The 21,753-nt window shown below is 59.7% G+C and overlaps 11 protein-coding genes across 14 annotated transcripts; 5 read left to right on the top strand and 6 right to left on the bottom strand.

Moving 5' to 3' along the window:
- The first annotated feature begins 111 nt into the window (after positions 1–111).
- On the top strand, positions 112–4,326 carry SDRG_09513 (hypothetical protein). Its single transcript, XM_008615455.1, has 4 exons — positions 112–944; positions 993–3,125; positions 3,172–3,648; positions 3,697–4,326. Exons 1-4 carry the CDS (start codon positions 159–161, stop codon positions 4,216–4,218), a joined length of 3,918 nt encoding a protein of 1,305 aa, XP_008613677.1. The 5' UTR covers positions 112–158; the 3' UTR covers positions 4,219–4,326.
- A 69-nt stretch (positions 4,327–4,395) lies between these two features.
- SDRG_09512 (hypothetical protein) lies at positions 4,396–6,402 on the bottom strand. The gene is made up of 7 exons (XM_008615454.1): positions 6,037–6,402; positions 5,860–5,991; positions 5,459–5,803; positions 5,096–5,406; positions 4,883–5,052; positions 4,737–4,837; positions 4,396–4,691 (listed from the first exon to the last, which is right to left on the bottom strand). Exons 1-7 carry the CDS (start codon positions 6,388–6,390, stop codon positions 4,506–4,508), a joined length of 1,599 nt encoding a protein of 532 aa, XP_008613676.1. The 5' UTR covers positions 6,391–6,402; the 3' UTR covers positions 4,396–4,505.
- A 291-nt stretch (positions 6,403–6,693) lies between these two features.
- On the bottom strand, positions 6,694–6,936 carry SDRG_09511 (hypothetical protein; the record flags this gene model as incomplete). Its single annotated transcript, XM_008615453.1, has 1 exon — positions 6,694–6,936. One exon carries the CDS (start codon positions 6,934–6,936, stop codon positions 6,694–6,696), a length of 243 nt encoding a protein of 80 aa, XP_008613675.1.
- Positions 6,937–7,638: 702 nt separating this feature from the next.
- On the bottom strand, positions 7,639–8,373 carry SDRG_09510 (hypothetical protein). Its single transcript, XM_008615452.1, has one exon. It carries the CDS (start codon positions 8,346–8,348, stop codon positions 7,878–7,880), a length of 471 nt encoding a protein of 156 aa, XP_008613674.1. The 5' UTR covers positions 8,349–8,373; the 3' UTR covers positions 7,639–7,877.
- A 187-nt stretch (positions 8,374–8,560) lies between these two features.
- On the top strand, positions 8,561–9,198 carry SDRG_09509 (hypothetical protein; the record flags this gene model as incomplete). The annotated part of the gene is made up of 2 exons (XM_008615451.1): positions 8,561–8,622; positions 8,875–9,198. The coding sequence occupies 2 exons, from the start codon at positions 8,561–8,563 to the stop codon at positions 9,134–9,136; spliced, it is 324 nt and encodes a 107-aa protein (XP_008613673.1). The 3' UTR covers positions 9,137–9,198.
- Positions 9,136–11,860, bottom strand: SDRG_09508. 2 transcript variants are annotated; one of them, XM_008615449.1, is made up of 3 exons: positions 9,513–11,860; positions 9,356–9,465; positions 9,136–9,289 (listed from the first exon to the last, which is right to left on the bottom strand). In XM_008615449.1, exons 1-2 carry the CDS (start codon positions 11,855–11,857, stop codon positions 9,360–9,362), a joined length of 2,451 nt encoding a protein of 816 aa, XP_008613671.1. In that variant the 5' UTR covers positions 11,858–11,860; the 3' UTR covers positions 9,136–9,289; positions 9,356–9,359. The 2 variants fall into 2 exon arrangements, with proteins under 2 accessions (XP_008613671.1, XP_008613672.1); XM_008615450.1 differs by lacking the exon at positions 9,136–9,289 and having other exon boundaries at positions 9,306–9,465.
- A 182-nt stretch (positions 11,861–12,042) lies between these two features.
- Positions 12,043–13,419, top strand: SDRG_09507 (hypothetical protein). Its single transcript, XM_008615448.1, has one exon. It carries the CDS (start codon positions 12,109–12,111, stop codon positions 13,285–13,287), a length of 1,179 nt encoding a protein of 392 aa, XP_008613670.1. The 5' UTR covers positions 12,043–12,108; the 3' UTR covers positions 13,288–13,419.
- A 20-nt stretch (positions 13,420–13,439) lies between these two features.
- On the bottom strand, positions 13,440–15,505 carry SDRG_09506. Of its 2 annotated transcripts, XM_008615446.1 has the most exons (6): positions 15,355–15,505; positions 15,257–15,304; positions 15,118–15,209; positions 14,974–15,070; positions 14,004–14,922; positions 13,440–13,958 (listed from the first exon to the last, which is right to left on the bottom strand). In XM_008615446.1, exons 1-6 carry the CDS (start codon positions 15,477–15,479, stop codon positions 13,524–13,526), a joined length of 1,716 nt encoding a protein of 571 aa, XP_008613668.1. In that variant the 5' UTR covers positions 15,480–15,505; the 3' UTR covers positions 13,440–13,523. The 2 variants fall into 2 exon arrangements, with proteins under 2 accessions (XP_008613668.1, XP_008613669.1); XM_008615447.1 differs by having other exon boundaries at positions 15,257–15,505.
- Positions 15,506–16,107: 602 nt separating this feature from the next.
- SDRG_09505 (hypothetical protein) lies at positions 16,108–17,594 on the top strand. The gene is made up of 3 exons (XM_008615445.1): positions 16,108–16,899; positions 16,946–17,043; positions 17,098–17,594. Exons 1-3 carry the CDS (start codon positions 16,200–16,202, stop codon positions 17,542–17,544), a joined length of 1,245 nt encoding a protein of 414 aa, XP_008613667.1. The 5' UTR covers positions 16,108–16,199; the 3' UTR covers positions 17,545–17,594.
- Positions 17,595–17,999: 405 nt separating this feature from the next.
- Positions 18,000–19,953, top strand: SDRG_09504 (the record flags this gene model as incomplete). 2 transcript variants are annotated; one of them, XM_008615443.1, is made up of 6 exons in its annotated part: positions 18,000–18,133; positions 18,185–18,232; positions 18,278–18,369; positions 18,413–18,473; positions 18,518–19,430; positions 19,476–19,953. In XM_008615443.1, exons 1-6 carry the CDS (start codon positions 18,018–18,020, stop codon positions 19,908–19,910), a joined length of 1,665 nt encoding a protein of 554 aa, XP_008613665.1. In that variant the 5' UTR covers positions 18,000–18,017. The 2 variants fall into 2 exon arrangements, with proteins under 2 accessions (XP_008613665.1, XP_008613666.1); XM_008615444.1 differs by lacking the exons at positions 18,000–18,133; positions 18,185–18,232 and having other exon boundaries at positions 18,348–18,369; positions 19,476–19,910.
- On the bottom strand, positions 19,890–20,831 carry SDRG_09503 (hypothetical protein). Its single transcript, XM_008615442.1, has 3 exons — positions 20,799–20,831; positions 20,523–20,753; positions 19,890–20,473 (listed from the first exon to the last, which is right to left on the bottom strand). Exons 1-3 carry the CDS (start codon positions 20,803–20,805, stop codon positions 19,953–19,955), a joined length of 759 nt encoding a protein of 252 aa, XP_008613664.1. The 5' UTR covers positions 20,806–20,831; the 3' UTR covers positions 19,890–19,952.
- Between the last annotated feature and the right edge of the window lie 922 nt (positions 20,832–21,753).

Below are 21,753 nucleotides of genomic sequence, written 5' to 3'. Positions count from 1 at the left end.
TGCTCCTGATCGATCGATCGACCGGACGTTTGCCAAGTCGCAAGCATCAACACTACGTGGCATCGCCGCGGCCCTTCTCGGGCCTGCAATGGCCGATATCGAGTTTGAGAGGTTATTGACGGGCTCAGAACAGAAGGAAGTCGTCGCCGTCAACGAGCATGGATCTCGGCTCCTGGGCGCACGAGGCCTTTGCGCCGGTCGTGCTGCTCAACACGACGGCCGAGGCCGAGCGCATCGTCGCCAAGAACGGCGGCCTCTCGGTCGAGCAGCTCCTCAACGCCTACGGCGTCTTCGCCAACGCCAACACGCCCGTCCGGTCGGTCAACGGCCCCGTCATGCTGCCCGAGGTGCGCATGCGCTTCCTGCACGCCGCCAACTTTGGCCCGACGCCGCCGGCCGACGCTTCCACCAAGCTCAACCAGGTGATTGCGGACTCGGCCGTACGCGTACAAACGAGCAGTCCGGACAAATTGCCGTGGAAGCTGCCGCCGGTGGGTAGCGACGCCGACGTCCCCGGCTTTCTGCGCGCGATTGGGGGCGACGCGATGGAGCCGCTCTCGTGGTACAAGGCCTTCAAGCACGAGCTGCTCGAGAGCTTCCAGTGCGAAGAGACGAGCATGATCTACCACCCGCACGCCAACGTCCTCGTCGTCTCGTCGACCGAGGGCGACCCGCGCCATGCGTTCCAGCAGCTCGCGTCGCCACAGTCGATGCCTTCTGTCTTCCAAGAAGGCCTCTACGACATGAACATCCCCAAGTACTACATTGTGCTGCACGACGTGTGCGAGACGCAGCAGACCTCGATTGACGCCGATGCCATCTACCGCAACCTCGGGCTCCCGGCCAACTCGGGGGGCGTCATGCACATCAATTCGCTTCCTACGCCCAGCCTCGAGTCGGCGTCGTCCTGGGTCGGCCACCCGTATGTTCGCAACTTGCCGCCGGTAGCGTCGCCTTGTCGCCGTATCGTAGATCTGATTCTTATTCCATAGCTGGAGATGGACGCGCCGTTTGGGTGCTACCTGCATGACAGCGACCACCAGTCGATCCGCAACTTGCTCTGGGACTTTGCTACGAAATGCATGCTGCCGCAGATCGAAGCCAAGATGTTTGCGCTCAACGAGAACGTGGCGGCCGTCAAGAAGGGCGTCAAGAACGCGATCCGGTCGTGGTGGCGCAAGCCCAAGGACACGAGTGCGCGCTCGTCGATGTACGTCTACCGCTACGACAGCATCGAGTCCAACATGCTCTTCCTCGCCGACATGGCGTTTTGCATCCACGACTACGATCTCGCGCTCTCCATGTACCGGCTCGCGCGCGACGACTACAAGACCGACAAGGCGCTTTTGCATTGCGCGCACGCGAACGAGTGCATTGCGCTCTGCCTCTTTCTGCTCCGCGGGTCCTTGCCCCAGATCCACAACGCGATCGAGAGCTGCATCGCGATCTATGCGCGCCTCGGACTCACGTCGCCGCAAGTGTCGACCGTGCGCCACGCGACCCGCACCGCGATCCTCGCCAGCGACATGTACACGGCCCTCTTCCAGCTGGCGCCAACGTCCGACCTCATGGACGCCGCGTCCGCAGCCCTCATCCGCGGGTCGTCGGCGACCGACCCGAGCCAGCCGAGCTTTGGCATCTGCGCGGCCGTCTTGCTCGAGCGCGCAGCGTTTTGCGATTTGCGGTCGCGGACCGCCAAATTCCGGAAATATGGGTTTCGCATGGTCATGGCCGGCCACGTGTACGCGACGATGGGGTACACGCCCCACGCCGCGCGCTGCTATGCGTGCGCGCGCTCCATGTATGCCAACTCGCGCTGGTTTGCCGTCGACGACCACATCACGGGCACGTTGGCCAAGCAGCTCTACTCGCTCTCGCACCCGCAGCAAGCGATCGCGCTCTTGCTGACGCGCATCGGGTCGGGACGGCACACGAAAGCGCAGCAGCAGCAGCTTCTCGCTGAGTTTTACGATATGGTCTCCGAGTGTCTCCAGGACGCCGACGCGCTGCCCGACTTTCACTTGCTCGAGACGGCCGACGGCGCGCAGAAGGTCCTCCTGGTCAAGAACCTCGCGATCCCTGCGATCACGGACGCGTCGGTCGTCGTCTTTGCGCCGTTGAATGCCGTTGGACCGGCGAGTCCGGTCGACATGGACGACGCCGCGTGGAAGCACACGCAGTTGCTACTCGTGCGCGAGGAGAAGATCCAAGCGCTTGCGACGCACAAGACACATTGGCGCGAACTCGCGACCGCGTCGTCGACGGCCCTGCAGCTGCCATCGCGCAACAAGAAGCCGTTGAAAGCGGGCTTGAAGGCGTACATTGTCCACGAATGGATCTACGTCGAGTTTGAGATGAAGAACCACTTGGCGTGCGACGTGGTGCTGTCGCAGTTGCACCTCTTTGGCCACGTCGGCGACGACCAATTTCCATCGGCCACCCACAACGCCGTCCAAGTCGAGTACCAAGACGTGACCATGGCACCGTTCGCCGATACCAAGGTCCGCCTGCGACTGCTGCCGCAAGCCATTGGCCGCGTCGAGATCCTCGGCGTGCGCTGGGCGCTCAACACGGCGGTTCATGGCGAGCACTCGTTCAAGCTCCCGGGCATTTTGCTCCAAGACTCGCTCCAGCACCGTGCCAACCGTGTGCGGGCCCCCAACGACGCGACGCGCTGCGACATCAAACCGCAACTGCCGTGGCTCGGGGTCTCGCTCACGCAAGAGGACGGCAAAGCGGTACCCGACCCGCTGGTTTGCATGGAGGGCGAGGTCCTTCTCCTCTCGCTGACGCTGTCCAACCACGGCGTGGCTCCCTTGACCGAGCTCACGATCGTCTGCAGCGAGTGGGCGTATACCCTCGAGACGTCGTGCCATGCCGTCGGCGCGCTCGGCCACGTCACGACGCTCGATGACTTTGCGTTGGCGCCGGGGGCGTCGGTGTCGATGCGGCTCGTGTGCCAGAGCCAGCACGTGGGCACGCAAACCGTCCGGTTCTTATTCCGCTACAACGGCGGGCGCGTGGTGCCGTTGGTGCTCGAGGCCGAGACGCTCTCTTGCCTTCAGCTCTCGCACGCGATTCACCCGAGCTACAACCGGTCTGGCGAGTACGTGCTCGCGCTAACGGTACGAGACGCGGATGCCTCGAGGACATGTGTGTGAGACCTTATAGGTGGCCAACGCGCGCAAGGACGGCACGAAGGAGGCAACGCCGACCATGAACGTGGCCAATGCGATCGCGTACAGTCACCAGTGGTGCCTCGTCCCGTTTGAACCGCTGCAGGAACCGGCGTCGACCTTGCGCTCCGGCACGTCACTGCAGTGGCAAGAGACGTCGACGCTGTACTTTCGGCTGGTGCCCCGGCACGGGTCCGAGTCGGTGCTGCACAGCATACCGCTCTCGCCAAGCGTGGCACTGCCTGCGTACCCGGTGTTGACATTCTTGACGCTACAGCACGCGGCCGAGCGGGTGCTCGACTTCAAACGCAAGAAGGCGCTCGAGCAGGGCGGCAACAAGGCGCAGCTGCTCCGGTCGATCCAGAGCGTGCGACGCGACAACAAGCAGACCCACGGCGACGACGGCCAGGACGCGGTGCCGGCCTTCGAGCACGTGCCGCTGACGACACCCGATGCCTTGCTCCACCCCGAGGTACTCATTCGTGGACGAATCTTGGAAGGCTCATGGATATGACGGTAGATGGATCTGCATGTGGTCGTGCAGTGGGCGGGCACCGGGCCCGTCGTCAATGGCCTCCAGCGCAAGCGCTGCGTGGGGCACTCGAGCGTCCTGAACGTGCAAGTGCGCACACCGTACACTGCCTCGTCCAACGCGTGTCCGCTGACGATGACGCTCGACTTTGCGCCGACCGTGCGTCTTGGCGCCGTGCCCATGACGCTGCACTTGCGCAATGACGCGTCGGCAGCGTCGCCGCCCATCACGTTTACGCTCGAGACGCTCGTGCCGGAAGAAGAGCACCCGAGCGTCCGCGCGTCGTCGGCAGCGACCACGACGACCGCTCGTGTGTTTTGGGCGGGTGTCACGCGGCGCACGTTCACGGCGCTGCCGCCCGGGTCGCTTGTCGACGTGCCGCTGACCGCGGTCTTTGGCGCGCCTGGTATCTACGATCTGAACCGGTTTCGGTTCATTCTGCAGCGCGACGGCCAGCGACCGCTCACCGTCTTCTTCCCCGTCGAGTACCTCGTACACGTCACGGCGTAATAGACGTCTCGTTATTTGCTTGGCTCCACGTCCACCGTGTTGGGGTGGGCCAAAGCCACCGCGTTATCTCGTACGACGTCCCGCAAGCACACAAGCAGCACACAAAGGACAGGCAAGCGTCCCGTCGAGGGGCCGAGTCTTCTACAGTCTACTGGAGACCCGGCTCGAGTCGGCTCATCACCCGAGTAAAGTTGGACTGTCGACATTGTATTCTCCGCCAAACCACGGGGTTGTCACAAGGTAGCACGTGGATTGGGGGCAGCCTCTTTAGAGACACTACTAGTCGACTACCAGGCGAACGAGCGGCGGCCGAGCATGGTCGCGAGCGCTTGGTTGAAGGGCGCGTAGAACGCCTCGAGACGCGCGCGGGTGTCGGGGTGCAGCGCGCCGTATGCGCGTGTGTTCTTGGCGCTGCTGTCTTCGATCACATAGGGTGGGAGCTCCAAGAACGCAAACACGTCCTTCATCACCGCCTACGAATTCGTCAATACTATGCGACACGCGACATAGCGTAGTACGTGCAAGCCCGACGACGTCTTCATGTCGTCCATGTTGACAATGTGGAGCTGGTCCTTCGGGAACGCTTCAAACCAACCCTGGAGCTGCAGCGCGTAGAGCCCTAACCTCAGCGCTTCATTTGACCGCTCGACACTTGTGTTGATACCTCGGCCAATGAACGAGTGACCGCCGTGCTGGAACGCCAGGCGCGTCTGGAGGTAGACGCGGTCGAATTCATCAAACGACATATTTGGGTGCACGCCGAGCGCCTGGAGCTCGGCGATTTCGGCGTCGACGACTTGCTCAAAGCTCTTGCCGCCGAGCGCATGGTGGCCCCTAAGACGGTGATCAGTTGCCAAGGCCACCACACTTTCCGCACCGGTTCTTGAGCTGCTCGGGGTTCCCGACGGGGTCGGCCGTCATGTTGTAGTGGGAAAACGCGCGGTCGACCGGGTTGCGCAGCGTCGCAAGGATCTTGGCGCCTTGCATGAGCGCTTGGAAGCGGCGAATGACAACCGAGCCGCCGAGAAGGTAGCTGGGCGTCGCTTCGCCCGAGAGCACCGACGGACACGGCCCGAGGACGTCCATGCGGAAGAAGCGCTGGTACATGGCCAAGTGCGCGGCTTGGCCTTCCGGCGTCTCGATCGGTGGCAGCTTCGGATCAAAGCGCCAGTCCAAGTAGTGCGTTTCCTAAACCAAAAACAACAACATTTCACTCTATCGCAAGCCAAAGCTAATGTACCTTGCGGTTGGCCGGCACGACGAGGTCGTGCTGCGTGATGTAGTCGTAGAGCGACGTCGTGCCCGCCTTTTGCGCGCCAATGATGCAAAACGACGGCGTCGGGCGCGCGCCAAACTCGGACGACATGTCGACCGTCCGCCGCGTCTGGTGGAGGACGGTGCCGGGCGCAAGCTTGCGCAGCGGCAGCGACGCAAGAGAAAAGTCGGCGTCGACGTAGTCAAAGATCAAGTGCACGCGCGCTTCACTCGACTTGTTTTCGACCATGTGCTTGCTCGCGTTGTTGAGTTCGTACACGTTGCCTTGGGCAAACTCGACGCGCGTCATCGCATCTTCGTCCAGACCCACCTAGACAAGCCATGAAGCGAGTTAGTTGGTTCTATAAGACTCGAAAGCTTTAGTACCTTGAAGTCGATTTGGTCGTTCGTAATGATGGGCAAATGCACGCGGTGGCAGTGGGCGACCCATGCGCCCGTGTCGTGGTGCACGGGAATGACCGAGCCCGCCGGCATGCGCGCAAACAAGCACCGAATGACCTACAACCTGTGAATCCATTGAACAGAAGAGTACGGGCGACGTACGCGCTCGGGCGGGACGTTGAGCGCCTCGAAGAACGGGAAGAGGAGGTCGCGCCACTGGTCGAGCCACGGGAAATGGTAGAGGTGCTTGAGGTAGTCGTCCGCGAAGATGAGCATGATCTTGCCAATGCCCCAGCCGTCGTGGCCCGACCGCCGCATCGGCACGTTGTTGACTTGTTGCTCCGGGTTCCAAATGTCCATGGTCTCTTCCATGCGCTGGAGACGCTCCTGGAACGGACGCACGTCGACGTCGGTCGCGCGCAGCGACACGAGGTCGCCGAGGTGGCTGCGCTCAGCGAGCGCGACGGTCGGCGCCTCCTTCTCGGACAGCGGGATCTCGCCGATGCGTGGAGCCATCTCTGCGTCAATTTGAAGTGCGACCGACGCCAATCGGACCGCCCGGCTGCGACATGTCACTTGCATGAGCCAATCACATTGCGAGAAAGCGCACTCTTGTTTTTGTGCCGGCTCAAGACACGGGACCGTCGACAGCCAAGTGCGGACAAGCTCAGTATGTTCATCCTGCGAGTCAGTAGTCACGTGGCGGACTCAAGTCCCCGCGTCTGCTCATAGCAAATATCATTGGAAAGAAAATTCATGGAGTCAATGTATTCGCAACAAAACTCTGGTGGGACTTGTCGGTACAAGGTCCAATAACGACTAAAAGCCATTTTTCTTCGGCTTGGAGTCAAAGCGAGGAATGCCGAGATTGTCGTTGTCGAATGGCAGGTCGAATTTGTCGTCGCCACGCGGCAGGCCAAGCGCTTCGTTGTCGAGCAGGTCACGCTGGCGCAATTTCGGGTTCAAAATGGGCCGCGTGATCGGCTTGGCCGATGGAGCCGCCGCGCATTGGCCGAGGACCGCGACGAAGAGGGCGAGCGCAAGGAAGCGAGGCATCATCATGGTGCTACGGCACTCGGTGTAAATGACGTGGCGCAATGAAAGATGTAGTACCAGTTGAATTGGAAAACGAAAAGTGAAGCTCGAGTTGGCGGCGCGATGGCAAAGTTGTGTTTGGGTCTTTGCGACGGATTGCAAGGTGCGCGGGATGAGTAGGGAACGCCACTCGGGTACGACCCTTGTAGTAGCTCTTTCATTTCATCTTCGGATCGAGTACAAACCACCGCAGTCTCGGGCTGATGCCCATCATAACGTTAAAAGAAAAGCAACTACAGTGTAGTTGCGAGCCGACGTGACGCAAGTGCAAGAATCTCGATGGCTTTGGTCAATCCAATGCGACGGATGAGGCTCAGACTCGTGTCGCAACAAAGACGATCGTAGCTAGGCAAATGGACCGTGACCTGTTGCCGAGGAGCGAGCAGGAGGTGTCACTTTAGGCCCACGTAGCTCAATCTTTCATCAGCAGCAAAACTACAGCGAACGAGAGAACAAAATTGCTGGGATCAAAGTGTTGTTGACTGCAACATTTGGCTTGCCCGCACAGCATCTCGTTCGACGAGGCTTGGCAAATGCGTCCGATACCTTTACGCGCTAAGTCCGCAGAGTAAGCAAGTCGACTAGCCATTGCTGTGGGTTGGTGTGTGCTAATAAGGGACGGGGCAATGAATGTGAGAGCAATGCACGAGAGACAACGTATGAACCAGAACGATATTTTAAAGGTTTGCGTTGGGCTGTTGGTGATGGATGGTGCGTATGGTGGTGCTCCCGCGCAAGGGAGAAAATCTGGCAAAACAGGTGCGTTTCGGCAGTAGCCAACATGCACACAAGATCAAACGCGTTTGAATCATACGTATAACTGGCCTGGCGAGTGCTCTTGATGTAAGTAGCGTTTGAGGCGAGCGACTTGTCTCGCGTGTCATGAGCACGCAGTGTTCGCGCGTTCTTCACTCGGTTGCGTAGGCCGCAGTACCATATAGTGCCATGATGTAGCAGTCAGTGCAGGCGACGCGCCGGTAGTAGTTGGGTACATGCGATTCGACGATGAACCCGGCGCGCTTGTACACTTGGATCGCGTCCGCGTTCTCGACTTGCACGTGCAGGTAGATACGCGCATACGAAGCGCAGCTGTCAACCGCCGTTTGAAGCAGGAGGGATCCAACGCCTTTGGCTCGGTGGCGAATGTCAACGGCCAACGTCCGAATACACGCAGTACCGTCGCCTTCGGGCTCGACGAGGATGGCGCCGACGAGAGCATTCGAGGAGCGCTGGACAGCAACCCAGCTCATCTGGCTCGCAATAGCGTCCTTGTAGGCGTGCTCGGCCACTGGGACTGGCAGCGCAGCCATGTTGAGCCGACGCGTCGCAGCGACGTCGGAGGACGCGAGCCGCCGGACCTCGAAGTCCGTTGTTGCCATCACGCCGAATGAGCAAGCGCGCTCTGATTGGTGCTTTCCAATGTCAGGACGTTCTCTGATTGGTCAGCACTAAATAGGACCCTGTGAATCCGCTGGGCAACACGACTTATTGTCGCTCCAAGCTTGCGGCGGCAACTAGAGTCGCCACCAGCAACGTACGGTCCTCTTCGTTGCGATACCAAGCTTCGCCGAGCCTCAACGACCAAGTTTGGATGGCGTTCTCGATCCAAACCATCCAAATTATCGCCAACTCCTCGACAATGCAGCAGCAACTGTACTGCAGTATCTTCTTTTGCTTGGCGCAGAATCACGAGTCTGCGGGAGGTTGCACTTTCTTCAAACGACGAGATTCACGACCAGTGTCGTTGCAGTGATCCCTACTCATCCCGCGCACCTTGCAATCCGTCGCAAAGACCCAAACACAACTTTGCCATCGCGCCGCCAACTCGAGCTTCACTTTTCGTTTTCCAATTCAACTGGTACTACATCTTTCATTGCGCCACGTCATTTACACCGAGTGCCGTAGCACCATGATGATGCCTCGCTTCCTTGCGCTCGCCCTCTTCGTCGCGGTCCTCGGCCAATGCGCGGCGGCTCCATCGGCCAAGCCGATCACGCGGCCCATTTTGAACCCGAAATTGCGCCAGCGTGACCTGCTCGACAACGAAGCGCTCGGCCTGCCGCGTGGCGACGACAAATTCGACCTGCCACTCGACAACCACATGCTCGACAACGACAATCTCGGCATTCCTCGCTTTGACTCCAAGCCGAAGAAAAATGGCTTTTAGTCGTTCTTGGATCGTGACAGGTCCTTGCACAGTTTTTGCCAACATAACGATACACTCGACGGACCTCGTCTACTTTGTCATGGTGTTCGATCGTACATTGCACGACATGCACCATGGATGGCCTCGGACATTCGCTTTCGTTGTATCCTTCAACTACAATAGTAGAAACCCTTGATGAGTCTCCTTTCTTGGCTTAAAATGGCATATTTCATCTTGTACGCAGTTAGAGTGTCGTGACCTTGAAGAGAATGTCCGTGTCCGTTTGCTCGGCGCGAAATTGACGCTCGAATGCCATCGCTGCGTCTTGCACGACAGCATCGGCTTCGGCGCTATACATCGTCTCTAAGCTCGCATCGTAAAGAAGAGAAATGCGTACGTGGCGGCCGCCATCGTCTTCTCTTCGCGTTCGCACAGCAAAAGCATGTGCTGCATCTCGAGCACACTTTGGCGAAGTGTCTCGACCGTCTTGGCGCGCACAAGGGCCTCGTACTGAGCCCGATATGCGTCTCGTTGCATCTGAAGCTGCGTTTCCTTGGCTCTTCTTGCCTCGAGCTTTGCGGCGCCATCGTCTCCGGCTGCATTGACACTGGCGCTGCCGTCGCTTCGGTCGACTTGCTCTTCGAGTGCAGCAACGTGTACCTTCAAGGACGTCACTTCACTCCACGCACTCTGGAGCATGGCTTGCTCGTCGTCGTCGAGCTCACCGGCCGTAGGGTTGCTCAAGTAGAGTCGGCGGCGGTCGGCCCGCCCCAAATCGTTCTCGAGCTTACTCAGCACCTCTTGTACGTCGCATTCGTCGGCGTGCAACGCACGCACGTGCGCCAAGAGGTCTTGCCGCTCCTTGGTGACGGCGGCGTGTTCTTGCTCGAGAAGGGCAAGGTGCCGCGCCTTTTCTGGCGCTTCGTCAGCCGCCTTTGGTGTTGCGCTTCGCCCTTTCGCGCTCGACGGTTTGTGGGCGGCGTCGCGCTTGCTTGATGCAGCCCGCGCGCGGTCGCAAGCGCGCTGGAGGGTCTCAACGGCCCGGACGTCTTTGGCGTTGCTGATCGTGTACCGTGAGAGCGATGCTTTGGCAGCAAACACGTCTTGTTGGAGGCCGGCAATCTCGTGCTGCAGCGCCGCCACCGCCGTCGTGAGCTCGACCTGCACAACGTACGTGGCTTGGCTCTCCAAATCGACGCGCTGTGGCTTGGTCGTCTTGGTCTCACTTTCACTAAGCTCCATCACAGTCGATGGCTTTGGTTTCGGGATGCGGCGCGCGGCAAGTCGCCGGTTCTCGGCGTCAATCGCTGCGAGTTCGCGTTGCCGGTTCACGCTCGAATGGGCGCGGTGGGTTGCAACACCCTGCGGGACGGTAGGCAGCTTGACGGCGCAACCCTTTGCTGCCGCGACGCGCTTCTTGATGGCAGCGTTCTCCCGTTCGATTTCAATCGCGCGCTTGGAGCGGTTGATGGCGGGGCTGGCCACGTGCTTGCGCTTTGCTGTTGCTGTTGGGGGTTTCTTCTTGAGTGGGTTCTTTGGCGCTATCGGGCTCTTTGTGGTGGTTGCAAGTGCGGGCGATGCATCGCTTGGTGGCAGCTGCAGTTGGTGCGAGAGGCGGAGGTAGAGACCGCCAAGGACCTTGCCTTGCCGCGAGGTGAGTGCATACTCTTCGTCAAAGCGCGTTTGGAGACCCTCGGGGCAGTCATCGTCGAGAAGCGACGCCACCGGCACCAGCAGTTGACCGACAAAAAGGTTGGTGTGCGGAGTGTGATCAAAGACCGCGAGGAGGATGTCGCCGCGCAGCGAGGCCCAGGGTTTCATGTCGTATTCGTTGGGGATCTCGTAGCGCCAAGCAGCGTCGCTCCACGTCGGCCGAGCGCTCGCCGAGACCACCGGCGTCGTGTACAGCACGGTCTTGCAGCGCAGCATGACGTTGCCTGGACCTGGCGCGACGAATGATACCTTGACGAACGCGCTGTAGATCGTGTCGAGCTCACTGCGAAGGTACTCAACACGGCCTTGCAAAATGGCGATGCCAGGGCCGGCGTGCCGTCGAAGCGCCAGCGGCTCGGCTGGCGGCCGTATCTGGCTCGTCGACGGTATGTGAATCGCCCCGATGTCGGCTTCGTACGCGTTTGAGATTACATGGTGGCGGCTGAAGGCAGGTCGAGTTGCTACAGGAGCCGGTGTCCAATCGACTGATGACGAGTCGTCGTCGTCCGTGAGGTTGCTTCTGGCACTGGTGCCTGCTGGTGTCGTTGAGGTCGACTGTGGAAGGGGTAGCGCAGCCACAGTCGTGTGTCGTTGGTCGGGGATTGTAGGTGCGATGGCTTCGGAATCCGGCGAGAAGGCTGTCGCTGCTTGGGCGGGTATCATCTCGCGTAATGCCTCGGACGTGGTTTCCACTTTGAACATGGTGGCGACGTTGGCGCTGGACGCTCGAAGGTATACGTCCTCGTCGGTCAACTCATCTGGCGGCGGCTCCATGGCACCGACGACGACGTCGTCTTCCGCGTCGTCACCCGGCGGCTCCATGGCCTCGACGTCGTGGTCAACACTCGTCTCCCGCAGCACGTGGAGACGCTCGGTGTTGGTGGCGTCTTCCCACTGCTCGTCGCCGTCGTCGTACAAGACGCGGTACCCGACCTGCGCATCGTACTCTTGGATGGTTCCTTGAAACCAGTCGGCTTCAGTCGCCCAGTAGACCTCGACGCGCGCCCCAACGTCCCGCGACGGATCCATCAGTTACGGCGAACGACTACAGATGTACTAGCGTAGTCCATACACCCAGCAAACTCTGCGCAAGCACATTGCCTCACTAAATGCGCTGATAATGCTATGCGACCATATGCAATGTCAAGTTGTACATGCTTGATGACAGGCATGGTGTCTACGATTCTGACTTCGGAAGGGTGCGTCGTGGAGAACGTTCGTAGAACGTGCGGGTCTGAAACGGGCGAAGCTTTCGTTGGCACAGCGCCGAGAAAGGCCGGATGGACAAGCCACCGCTCGGTCGCGACGGGCGCAACCGCAGCTCGTCCATGGACAGCACGTACGCGTGCCCCGTCTTTGCCGAGCCCGTCGCCGCGCCAAGCTCGAGCAGCAGCAGCAAGCGGTCGCGGTCGCGGACGTCGTCGTTCTCGCGCGAGATGAGCGACGTCAACGTGTCACGGCTGCCCGCCGCGCCGCAGCTCCCGAGCGTGCCGTACCCGGTCGACCCGTACCACTTTTCGTGCCACCACAGCGTCGACACGAAGGACGCGGTCGCCGAGGTCATGCGGTCGCTGAACCGGCACGACGTCGACCTTGTCTTCCAAGTGCACAAGTGCAAGTTCAAATGCGTCAAATACGTGGCGTACGACCGCATCGACTTTAACATTCGGCTCTACCGCGCCGAGACGCAGTCGCTTCTCATCGAGTGCCAGCGGCGGTCTGGTAGTCTTCTCGCGTGGGACACGCTGTACCGAGACATGTACTGTGATTTGTGCAGTATCATCGACCGGAGCGCGCCAACCTGTGCGCAAAGCGGCGGCCAGAAAAAGGTCCTTCTCGAGACGCCACTTATCGCGCCGTCCCGGGATCCGCGCGGATCGACCTCGTCGGGCATGGACGTGTTTGTCATTATGCTCACGTCCCACTTTGTCGACATTCGCGCCGAGGGCTGCTCGGCCGTGGCGGCGGCGACGCGGACGCTGGCAACAGCGCACAAGGCGGCGACGTGCGGCCTCATTGCGCTTCTCAGTGCGCAGATCCAAGAAATGTCGGGTTTCGAGCGCTCCACCGTGCTCTCGTCGCAGGCGCCCATCGTACCGTCCAGCGTTCGACGGGATATCGTGCGCTGCGCCGTCGGCGCGATCGCCAACATGGCGCTCGCGTATCCGAGCTGCGCTGGCGCCGGCCCCCACATTACCGAGCAGTTTCAATCCGCATGGTCGTCGATGCTGCACTGGCTCAAAGCCACCAGCACCGACGAGTATACGCTCAAGGAGCTCCAGCGCGAAGTGTGTCGAGCGGTCGTGCCGCTCCTCTCGCTGCTTCCAACAGCCATCTCAGCGCGCGACAAGAGCATCCTCTTGGCATTTGTGACCCGCGCGCAGTCGGACGTGACGATGACGTCAGCGTGCACGCACCTCCTCGACGCCATCACCCGCGTCCAGAACGTCGCACTGTAAGGATACACCACATTCCGAAGCCTCCGCCACGTAGATAGCATCATATAACAGTGGAGCGTATCGTAAGACCGTGTGTCGTCGTCACGCGCATGCCCAGCACGGACGGTGCAAGTGGCACCCTTCTCCGGGCGTTTCGATGGACGGGTGCCGAGGACTGCAGCATGAACGCGCCTGGTTTCCAGCGTTATCGACAAGATGCCAATTCAGTTTATATAGAGCGACAGAGTCCTAAACGACTAGACTATGGTAAACTCGAGGTTTTCGATTTCGACGAGCGCAAAGAGCGCCTCGTGCATGAGGGCCCGCGTCGGGTACAGTGGCAAGTCGAGCCGGTTGAAGCACGAGTGCGCCTTGGGCAACACACCGACGGAATACGCCACGGCTTGGAGCGAGAACGGACAGAGTGTCCCGTCGTAACTCGTGAGGCCCCGAAAGCCCTGCACCGGCACGCGCGACGACCCCGTTGTAAACTGCAGCAGTTTCGACCGGTCGTCGCGGCTCATGTCGTGCTCGAGAACGTCCCAGAACCAGTTGAGACTCTCGGACCGCCGCAAGGTCGTCGAGACGCTCGTCGACGCCTTCCAGTCGGCCACGTCGACCTCTGCGACGCCGCACAGCACGAGCTCCAGCTCCTTGTAGTCGAACGGCATGAGCAGTTCTTGCGGTAGTACCTACACCCACTCGTCATCACGACGTCGACCACGAGGCTGTTCTACCTCGTACACGCCTTTGAGAAGGCTCGTGAGCTGCGCGGCGACGCGGTCAAAGAGCAGATGCCGCACCATGCAGTCGACGTACGACGCCTTGTTGTCGTTGGTCACGGCGATCTGCCGACCATTCGGCACCAAGTCGACCACCTCCAGCGTCGCAGGCATTGCCGCACTAAAGTCCAGTCCGAGCTCCGACACGTCGTGCTCCAGAAGGTACTGCAGGCTGCTGTACGTTTGCGTATCGAGGTACCGGACGTCTTGGAGGCTCAGTGGCGTGCCGAGAATGGCTTTGAAGAGCGGAAGCGCGAGGCGGCACGGGAGGACTTGGCCGTCGAGGACCGCGCGGCCAAGGAGGCGGCCGATCGCGCGGTAGCAGAGGAGGTGGTCGGGGCCGTACGCGGTCGCCGAGGTCGGGTTGAGAGCGTACGCGAAGTCGGTGGCGAGCACAAAGAGGCCTTTGGCGGGGTCGAAGACGGCGGCTGTGAGAACAGTGTACCACTCGCGCTGGATGCCACCAGCGTCGACGCCGCTCTCGCCAAGCATCGTGACGCGTGTGAGGGTGCAGAGCTGGGCGGGTTGCATGTGGAGCAGAATGTAGAGCGACTCGTCAAAGATCTTGTCGCGGTAGACCTTGAGCTGGGCGTACTTCATGCTGATCGACGAAATGTGGGCGAGGAGCCAGGCATATTTGAGCGAGAAATTGAGGTCCGAGAGCGCTCTCAGGTGCTTGAACCACCACAGCGGGAGCATCTCGCCGAGGAGCGTTTTCCCGGCGCTCGCATCCGTGAGCTGGTTGATCGCGAGGTTCATCTCATCGCACGCGTAGACCGACTCGATGACGTACTGGGTCCCGAGCGCGACGTCATTAGCTTTCCAGAAGGCAAGGCCCGCAATGTCGAGGCTCCGCGTCCAGAGCTTTCGCGATCTGTCACAGACAATCATGGTCATTGATGGTAGAAGGAAGACCAATACGTACACGGCGCCCGCCTGAAGACTGTTGAGTTGATCGTACTGAACCACGCAGCTCTCGATCGGGCTCGGCGTGGTGGTAGCAAAGACGTCCAAGAGGATACCTACAAGTCATTCCGTACACGCGAGCAAAAGAGGTCGAGGCGACTACCGCGCTTCGTCTCGCAGAGCATGCAGTATTCGTTCTGCTTGAGATTGGCAAAACGGCAAACGCCGCACAGCCACTTGGCTTTTTCAAGGCTCCTACACACCGCGATAGGACACTCGTTTTGAGTAGGATGGACGCGTACTCGTCTTCAATGTCTTCGCGCTTGAGGCCATGTAAATGCGCAATGTAGCTATTTTGCGCAATAAGTCCGAATTTTTTCGTTGACAATCAGGGTCGCACTCGCAGTCGGAAGGGCGGTGGGTCCAGCGCGAGTACGTGGCAATCGCAGCGTAAATAATGAGGCCGCCGCCGACGCAGCAGCCCACGATGAGCGCGATGGCGGTCGAGACGCTGCCCGCCTCCATACTGCAAGCACAACCCGAGTGTGAGGTGGAATCCAAATTTTTAGAGGACGCTTCAACTCAGATGCGACCGCGTTGGCTAAAAACACGCGGTTTGGACGGCCCCGAGCGAAGCCAAGCGACGTCGCGGAGTGCGGTTTGATGACGGACAGCGACCTCTTCGTCGTCACGGATGCACGAACGACGGCACGACCTCGACCTATCGGCAGCTGTATGACAAAGGACCAGCCAACTAGACAAGGTGACGTCCCCGGACAGTGCGAGTTGCGTGTTTTTCATCTGATTCGACCTCACGGTCGATGGGCGGACGTGAAATAGAGCCCGTGCACCCACGTCGTCGGCGAAGTCAAAGTTCATCGCACGATGGCCGATCGGCACAAAATGATGACGTCTGACGATCACAACACGCTGGCTGTCCAAGCAAGACCGGCGCGTAGACCAACGCCATAGCAACAGGACCCCTGGTCACCCAGGGGGGTCAAGGCTTACCCTAGGGTAGACCCGCCATGATGGCAATCACAAAGGTTGTGGTGGGAGGATTCCGCGCAGACGCAAACGTCGACAGTGTCGAAGCTGTCGCAGCGCCACGTGGAATTTATTCTTCAGAAACCCTCATTGTTGGCAGGAATTCTTTCGGAGCATCCCTAAAGGTTGCTACTTCGCAGTTTTAAAATTTAGGACATCTTCGCGAAGAGAAGAGGAAATGACTGCCAGAGCAAGTCGATGTCGGGTCTCATTTCCCGTTTTGCTCTCGCCATGCCGGACTGGGACCCATTGTACCTCCAAAAACGAGACCTCAAGCTACTCGTGATGCGCGAGGCCGCCGCGCTCGCCGCGTGCTCCGGCAACTCGACCGTCGCCAAGTCGCATTCCCTCTGCCGTGTGCCTGCAGATACGCCCAAACCGGTCGTGTGCCACATCACGGCTGTCGCGCCGATGACAGCGCCTCGAACCACGGGGCGCAGGCTCTCGGAACCAACGAGCTGGCTGCAGACGGCACCACTTTACAAATTTGGTGTCACGTCATCAGCGGCAACCCCCCGACCCCCGACCGCGCCCGAGCCATTGCAGCTACTCTCAGACGTGATCGATACACGCGGTGCTCGGACAGGCGGGGCGAAGCCACCGCAAGCCTCCGGTGATTTCTCCGATGATCAGCGATCCCCGGAGCCATGCGTGCACTGGACGACCTCGGTCATTCTCCATGCGTCCCCAGCGCTCTGGAAGGTCCTTGCACGGGCGTCGTCGACGCCGACATCCCTTGCAGCCAGGAGGGACCCTAGTACACGGCGTCATTCAGCTCCAGAGCGTCAGTTCGAGACAACATTTAGGCCACCGCCTGTTGCTTGTCCAGGGTCTAGACGTGCGGCGGACCAGCGCCCAGCTTTGCACTCAACGAATGAACAACCCCGTGCCGGGATGGGTACGTTGAGCGAACTTGAGCGTTCAATATGAATACCTGTTCGTAGGTGGATCAACCAAAGCCGGGCCAAAGCAGAGCCCTCTCATTTCCAAGGGTGGGACCCGACTCCAGGACCTCACCGCCCGTCCAGTGGCCTCGACCACAGTGAGTAAATCGCAGTTGCGAGCAGCATAATCACTCATGGCGTCACCCTCCCAGGAGATGAGCACAAAAGTGGCACATGTCGCTGAGGACGCGATTCCTTCATGCTGCGCGCAAAGAACAGAGGCCCTTGTGACTGAGCTGCAAGCAGCGCGAGACGAGTGCAAGGCTGCCAAGGCGACGCTTCACCGAGCGGTCGGCGAGCAAGCAGCGACCGTGGCTGCCTCATGGAGAGCGCAACGAGATCTTCGAGACGAGATCCAGCGTCATCTTGTTGCAACCCGCTATCGTGAAGCCAAAGCTGCTTCGGAACATGCGCACGAGCTCCAAGTGCTGCAGCGTGAGCTCAATCAGGTGGCGGGTGAACTCGAAGGAGCCCTCGCAAACCACGCTGCGAGTGTCTTCGCCTACACCGAGTTATTTGCGTCAACTGTCGCCGGCCACGAAGTTACAATTGCCTTTCTCGAGGCTCAAATGAAAGCTGCAGCCAACGCAACACCGTGACTCTTGGAGCGCCAGAATAAGATCAGAATAAGATAGTTTAGTTAACCTGCTGTGCGAGTAGGCGTCACCCACCTTCACGAACACTTGTGGTGGTGTACTAGCACGTGGGTACTTGCGGAAACGATACCCTTGGTCAGCTCCCGCCTCAGCTCAGGCGAAGTGCCAAGTTGCGCAAGGGCCATGAGGGTGCGAGGCGCTTCAGGTCCGATGGGAATGAGACGAGCAGCGTCATCACGAGCAAATGCACTCGGTGACTACTACTTGCACTTGGGCCGCGACAGGCGCTTACATGAGATGTGGCACATCGAGCGACAGCACGCTATGTTCAATGTGTGGTCCCCAACTTTCGGATGTGGCTGAAAAACACTTGCGGTTTGTATGGTGACGTGGGCGCACATCCTTCCAGAACGTCCAACTCTTTTGTGGGCGTCGACGCATTTCAAGCCAAAGTCGCATTTGCACTCTCGCGTACTATGGTCGCCGAGATGTACATCGTCGCGGCGATTGCGGTCGTCTCCATCCTTGGCCTCGTCATTGTGGTGCGCATCATGGCACACTTCCACCACAAGCAACACGCTGCGCTCTCCACGTAAGAGGAGCCGACCATTCCTTGGCCTCTTAGGGTGTGCCAATGCAATAGGCAACTCGACCACCTCCGAGGTCTCAAGCGCGAGGACATTGAAGACGCGTGCGGCTTGTTGGTGCATCGTTCTGGGTCATGACGACGTTGTAGGTCCCTGGAAGAAACCAAGTGGGTCTGCACGAGCTGTGTCTTTGCCAATTCGAGCTCAAGCGACGCGTGTATGCTATGCACAACGTCTCGAGGTTGGTGCGTTCGATGGCGATGTCGGCTTTACCTTGTCAGTAGCCATCGCGACGGGGCCGCCACAACAGCCGCGTTGGCTCAGCACCATCCAACTCGGCGCCAGGTACGTTTCTTCTCGGTCTATTCTGCTGTAAAAGCGGCGGCTAGACAACGCACGCAGTGGCAGCGCGCCATTGACGTCTATGGCAACCCTTACTGGCGATGTGATTCTGCACAAGCCGCGGACGGCTGCTATGTCGTGAGTACGAAGGACGGTATTAGCTATACACTACAGCCCCTCACCGATGCGAGTGCTCGCATCAGCCAGTACGGCGAACACATACCAAGCTGGTGGTTCCCGCGCTGCCAAGAGATTGCAAGCTGGACCTTTCACCTCAAGTACGCGTGGCTACACTCCCAGATCCACAATTTGCTGCACGGCTACGCCCAAGTTCGCGTCTACCGCGACAGAATATTTGAAGAGTCGATTCCACTCCTGCTTCTCATGACAGCCAAACACCTCTGCGCTGCAACGCGCGTCATGATGCTTGGCGAGAGCGGCGTCGACGCTGGTGGCATCCAGCGCGAGTGGTACACTGTTCTCACAACCGCCGTCTTCGACCCCGCCAAAGGCCTCTTTGTGCTCGCCACCGACTTTGCATACGCTCTCAACCCGACCTCGGCGACCGCGTACGGCCCCGACCACCTCCTCTGCTACCGCGCGATCGGCCGCCTCCTTGGCCGCGCGGTCCTCGACGGCCAAGTCCTCCCGTGCCGCCTCGCGCTTCCGCTCTTCAAAGCCATTCTCGGCACGCCACTGAGCCTCCAAGACGTCCGGTACCTCGATACGCAAACGTACAGCAGCCTGCAGTACCTTCTGGAGCACGACGTGTCGGAGCTCGGACTGGACTTTAGTGCGGCTATGCCTGCGACGCTGGAGGTGGTCGACTTGGTGCCGAATGGTCGGCAGATCGCCGTGACCAACGACAACAAGGCGTCGTACGTCGACTGCATGGTGCGGTATTTGCTCTTTGACCGCGTCGCCGTGCAGCTCACGAGCCTTCTCAAAGGCGTGTACGAGGTAGAACAGCCTCGTGGTCGACGTCGTGATGACGAGTGGGTGTAGGTACTACCGCAAGAACTGCTCATGCCGTTCGACTACAAGGAGCTGGAGCTCGTGCTGTGCGGTGTCGCAGAGGTCGACGTGGCCGACTGGAAGGCGTCGACGAGCGTCTCGACGACCTTGCGGCGGTCCGAGAGTCTCAACTGGTTCTGGGACGTCCTCGAGCACGACATGAGCCGCGACGACCGGTCGAAACTGCTGCAGTTTACAACGGGGTCGTCGCGCGTGCCGGTGCAGGGCTTTCGGGGCCTCACGAGTTACGACGGGACACTCTGTCCGTTCTCGCTCCAAGCCGTGGCGTATTCCGTCGGTGTGTTGCCCAAGGCGCACTCGTGCTTCAACCGGCTCGACTTGCCACTGTACCCGACGCGGGCCCTCATGCACGAGGCGCTCTTTGCGTTGACACGATTGGAGTCGGCGGCGTTCACCCTCGTATAGCAAAAACTAGGGTTGTATAATTATGACGGTGTGCATTCCTGGCTAATGGTGTAGAATGTTGGACTGGCGATTGTCTCGCCAGTCAGCCTTGGCCTCCATCATGACCGGGCGGCTATCTCGCCAGTCCGACTTGGCCTCCATCATCATCGGGACGCGGCTACTGTCTCGACCGTCCGACTTGGTTTCCATCATGACATCGCAGGCCGATAACTGCGTCTCGTTGTCGGCCATGACCGGTGTGCACTGGTTGCCGTTCGTGTGGCCTCGGACCTCGTACTGCGAGGGCTTGAACCCGCCTTGCGATCCCTTGTAGCCACTGTGGGGAATGGGCGACGTCTCGACGTTCGTCGCGTAGAGCCAGTGGTCGGCCTGCTGCTGGCGCGACCGGCGATAGAAGAGGACGCCGAGGACAATAAATGTAAGCAGGAGGAGGATCGTCGTGACGGTCATGCCAATCGCAAGGCCGTTCCAGACAGACGCGTCGTCGGGCCCCACCGTCGTCGCTTCGGGCGTCGCCGTTGCAGTCTTGTTGAGGATCTTGGGAATGATGACATCGGTCGTCGCTACAAAGAGGTGACGCATGAGGACACAACGAGGGCTATGGTAGCGTACAGCAGTCGGCCAGCGTGCCTTGGAAGGGGCAGATTTTGGTGCCGGTCACGCGTTCGTAGCAGAGATTCTTGCCCTTGGCGTCCGTGTAGAGGCACGGTGGGCAGAGCTGGGTCGCCCGGTCGCACGGCGTCGCACCGTGGGCCAAGCACGTCGCCATGGAGCTGCAGATCGGGCTCAGATCCGCAACGAGGGGCTGCACGAGGCAGAGCAGCAGGAGCAGCGTGGCAACGACTAGCGATAATATGTGTTAGCTGCGGGCGGGTGGAGACGAGGTACCTCGCATAGTCTGACTGCTTGCGACGAGTTCAATTCGACAATCAACAAAGCTAGCATCGACGAGCCATGTGGCATCAGGTGCGTGTATCAGATCGGCTGGCTTTCCATACTTGGATCAAGTCGTTGGCCATGTCTGTCACGTGAGCACCCGAGGTTGCCATAGACACGGGTTGTCGTCACGCGCGTGGGATGCCGATTAAAAGAACATTCAGCCCTTGTTCTTTAAAGGATCATTGGCGTTCGACTCGCGCTTGTATGCAATAGAAAACAATTGTGCTATTTCTTTTTTGTTTTTTAAACGACCGCGCGTCCTTCAAGCATATGATTGGTTAAAATGCAGAGGCGCCCGGCGTCTCATTGGGTGAAACAAGTCGGGACTCTCCCCAAGCCCGGCAAACGTGGCTGCCGATTCCAATGAGCACTCGGTAACGCGGGTCCGAGGCACCCGAGGTCCGAGGCGAGCTTGACGGCAAGACGTATGAGTGCGCTATAGATATGTGTAGAAGGGCGAGACGGGAGGGTCGTTGACGACGACGCTGCGCTTGGATGCCACTCTGGAGCTGGTTCGTCGCCGACCAGACGAGCTTCGAAAGTGCAGCGACCAACTGCACGCGGCGCTTCCTAGACAAGCGCTTTGCGACGTAGCACAACCCCGCAAACAAATGACGCACTGACCCGCTCTGAATGTTTGCTGCATAAACACCCCCGCGCCGATCGCCTCCTCAAGCTCGGTTGACTTGTCCAATCTCTCGCACGAATGTGCCACATTTATTAGTATGAATAGCGTACTTGAATGGTGAAGGTCACAGTTGCTGGGAAGTAGACCCTTCAAATGTACTAGCACGTTAGAGTAATCATTCACCGCAAGATACGGCCAATACGACTACAACGGCGAGGCATCCTGGGTGTGCTCGCTTATTGCTCACCAGCGCGCGATGCATATCGGGTATACGGC

This window comes from Saprolegnia diclina, assembly GCF_000281045.1.
Source record: "Saprolegnia diclina VS20 unplaced genomic scaffold supercont1.30, whole genome shotgun sequence".
Taxonomy (NCBI): domain Eukaryota; phylum Oomycota; class Saprolegniomycetes; order Saprolegniales; family Saprolegniaceae; genus Saprolegnia; species Saprolegnia diclina.
The sequence above is the reverse complement of the archived record's forward strand: the minus strand, read 5'-3'. Positions and strand labels throughout refer to the sequence as shown.

Excerpts from the sequence above, each read along its gene's own strand:
- SDRG_09505 (XM_008615445.1), top strand. The coding sequence starts at position 16,200 with ATGTCGGGTCTCATTTCCCGTTTTGCTCTCGCCATGCCGGACTGGGAC. Across the intron at positions 16,900-16,945 it reads ACAACCCCGTGCCGGGATGG|GTGGATCAACCAAAGCCGGG; the intron begins GTACGTTGAGCG and ends ACCTGTTCGTAG. Across the intron at positions 17,044-17,097 it reads GTCCAGTGGCCTCGACCACA|GAGATGAGCACAAAAGTGGC; the intron begins GTGAGTAAATCG and ends TCACCCTCCCAG.
- SDRG_09503 (XM_008615442.1), bottom strand. Across the intron at positions 20,474-20,522 it reads AGGCACGCTGGCCGACTGCT|CGACGACCGATGTCATCATT; the intron begins GTACGCTACCAT and ends ACCTCTTTGTAG.
- SDRG_09512 (XM_008615454.1), bottom strand. The coding sequence starts at position 6,390 with ATGGCTCCACGCATCGGCGAGATCCCGCTGTCCGAGAAGGAGGCGCCG. Across the intron at positions 5,053-5,095 it reads CCCGAGCAGCTCAAGAACCG|GGGCCACCATGCGCTCGGCG; the intron begins GTGCGGAAAGTG and ends TCACCGTCTTAG. Across the intron at positions 4,692-4,736 it reads AGACGTCGTCGGGCTTGCAC|GCGGTGATGAAGGACGTGTT; the intron begins GTACTACGCTAT and ends ACGAATTCGTAG.
- SDRG_09510 (XM_008615452.1), bottom strand. The coding sequence starts at position 8,348 with ATGGCAACAACGGACTTCGAGGTCCGGCGGCTCGCGTCCTCCGACGTC.
- SDRG_09506 (XM_008615446.1), bottom strand. The coding sequence starts at position 15,479 with ATGGAGGCGGGCAGCGTCTCGACCGCCATCGCGCTCATCGTGGGCTGC. Across the intron at positions 15,210-15,256 it reads CGCGAAGACATTGAAGACGA|GAGCCTTGAAAAAGCCAAGT; the intron begins GTACGCGTCCAT and ends CGCGGTGTGTAG. Across the intron at positions 13,959-14,003 it reads TTCTCAAAGGCGTGTACGAG|GTACTACCGCAAGAACTGCT; the intron begins GTAGAACAGCCT and ends GAGTGGGTGTAG.
- SDRG_09507 (XM_008615448.1), top strand. The coding sequence starts at position 12,109 with ATGGACAAGCCACCGCTCGGTCGCGACGGGCGCAACCGCAGCTCGTCC.
- SDRG_09513 (XM_008615455.1), top strand. The coding sequence starts at position 159 with ATGGATCTCGGCTCCTGGGCGCACGAGGCCTTTGCGCCGGTCGTGCTG. Across the intron at positions 945-992 it reads ATGTTCGCAACTTGCCGCCG|CTGGAGATGGACGCGCCGTT; the intron begins GTAGCGTCGCCT and ends CTTATTCCATAG. Across the intron at positions 3,649-3,696 it reads ATGCCTTGCTCCACCCCGAG|ATGGATCTGCATGTGGTCGT; the intron begins GTACTCATTCGT and ends ATATGACGGTAG.
- SDRG_09508 (XM_008615449.1), bottom strand. The coding sequence starts at position 11,857 with ATGGATCCGTCGCGGGACGTTGGGGCGCGCGTCGAGGTCTACTGGGCG. Across the intron at positions 9,466-9,512 it reads AAGACGATGGCGGCCGCCAC|CGCCGAAGCCGATGCTGTCG; the intron begins GTACGCATTTCT and ends GACGATGTATAG.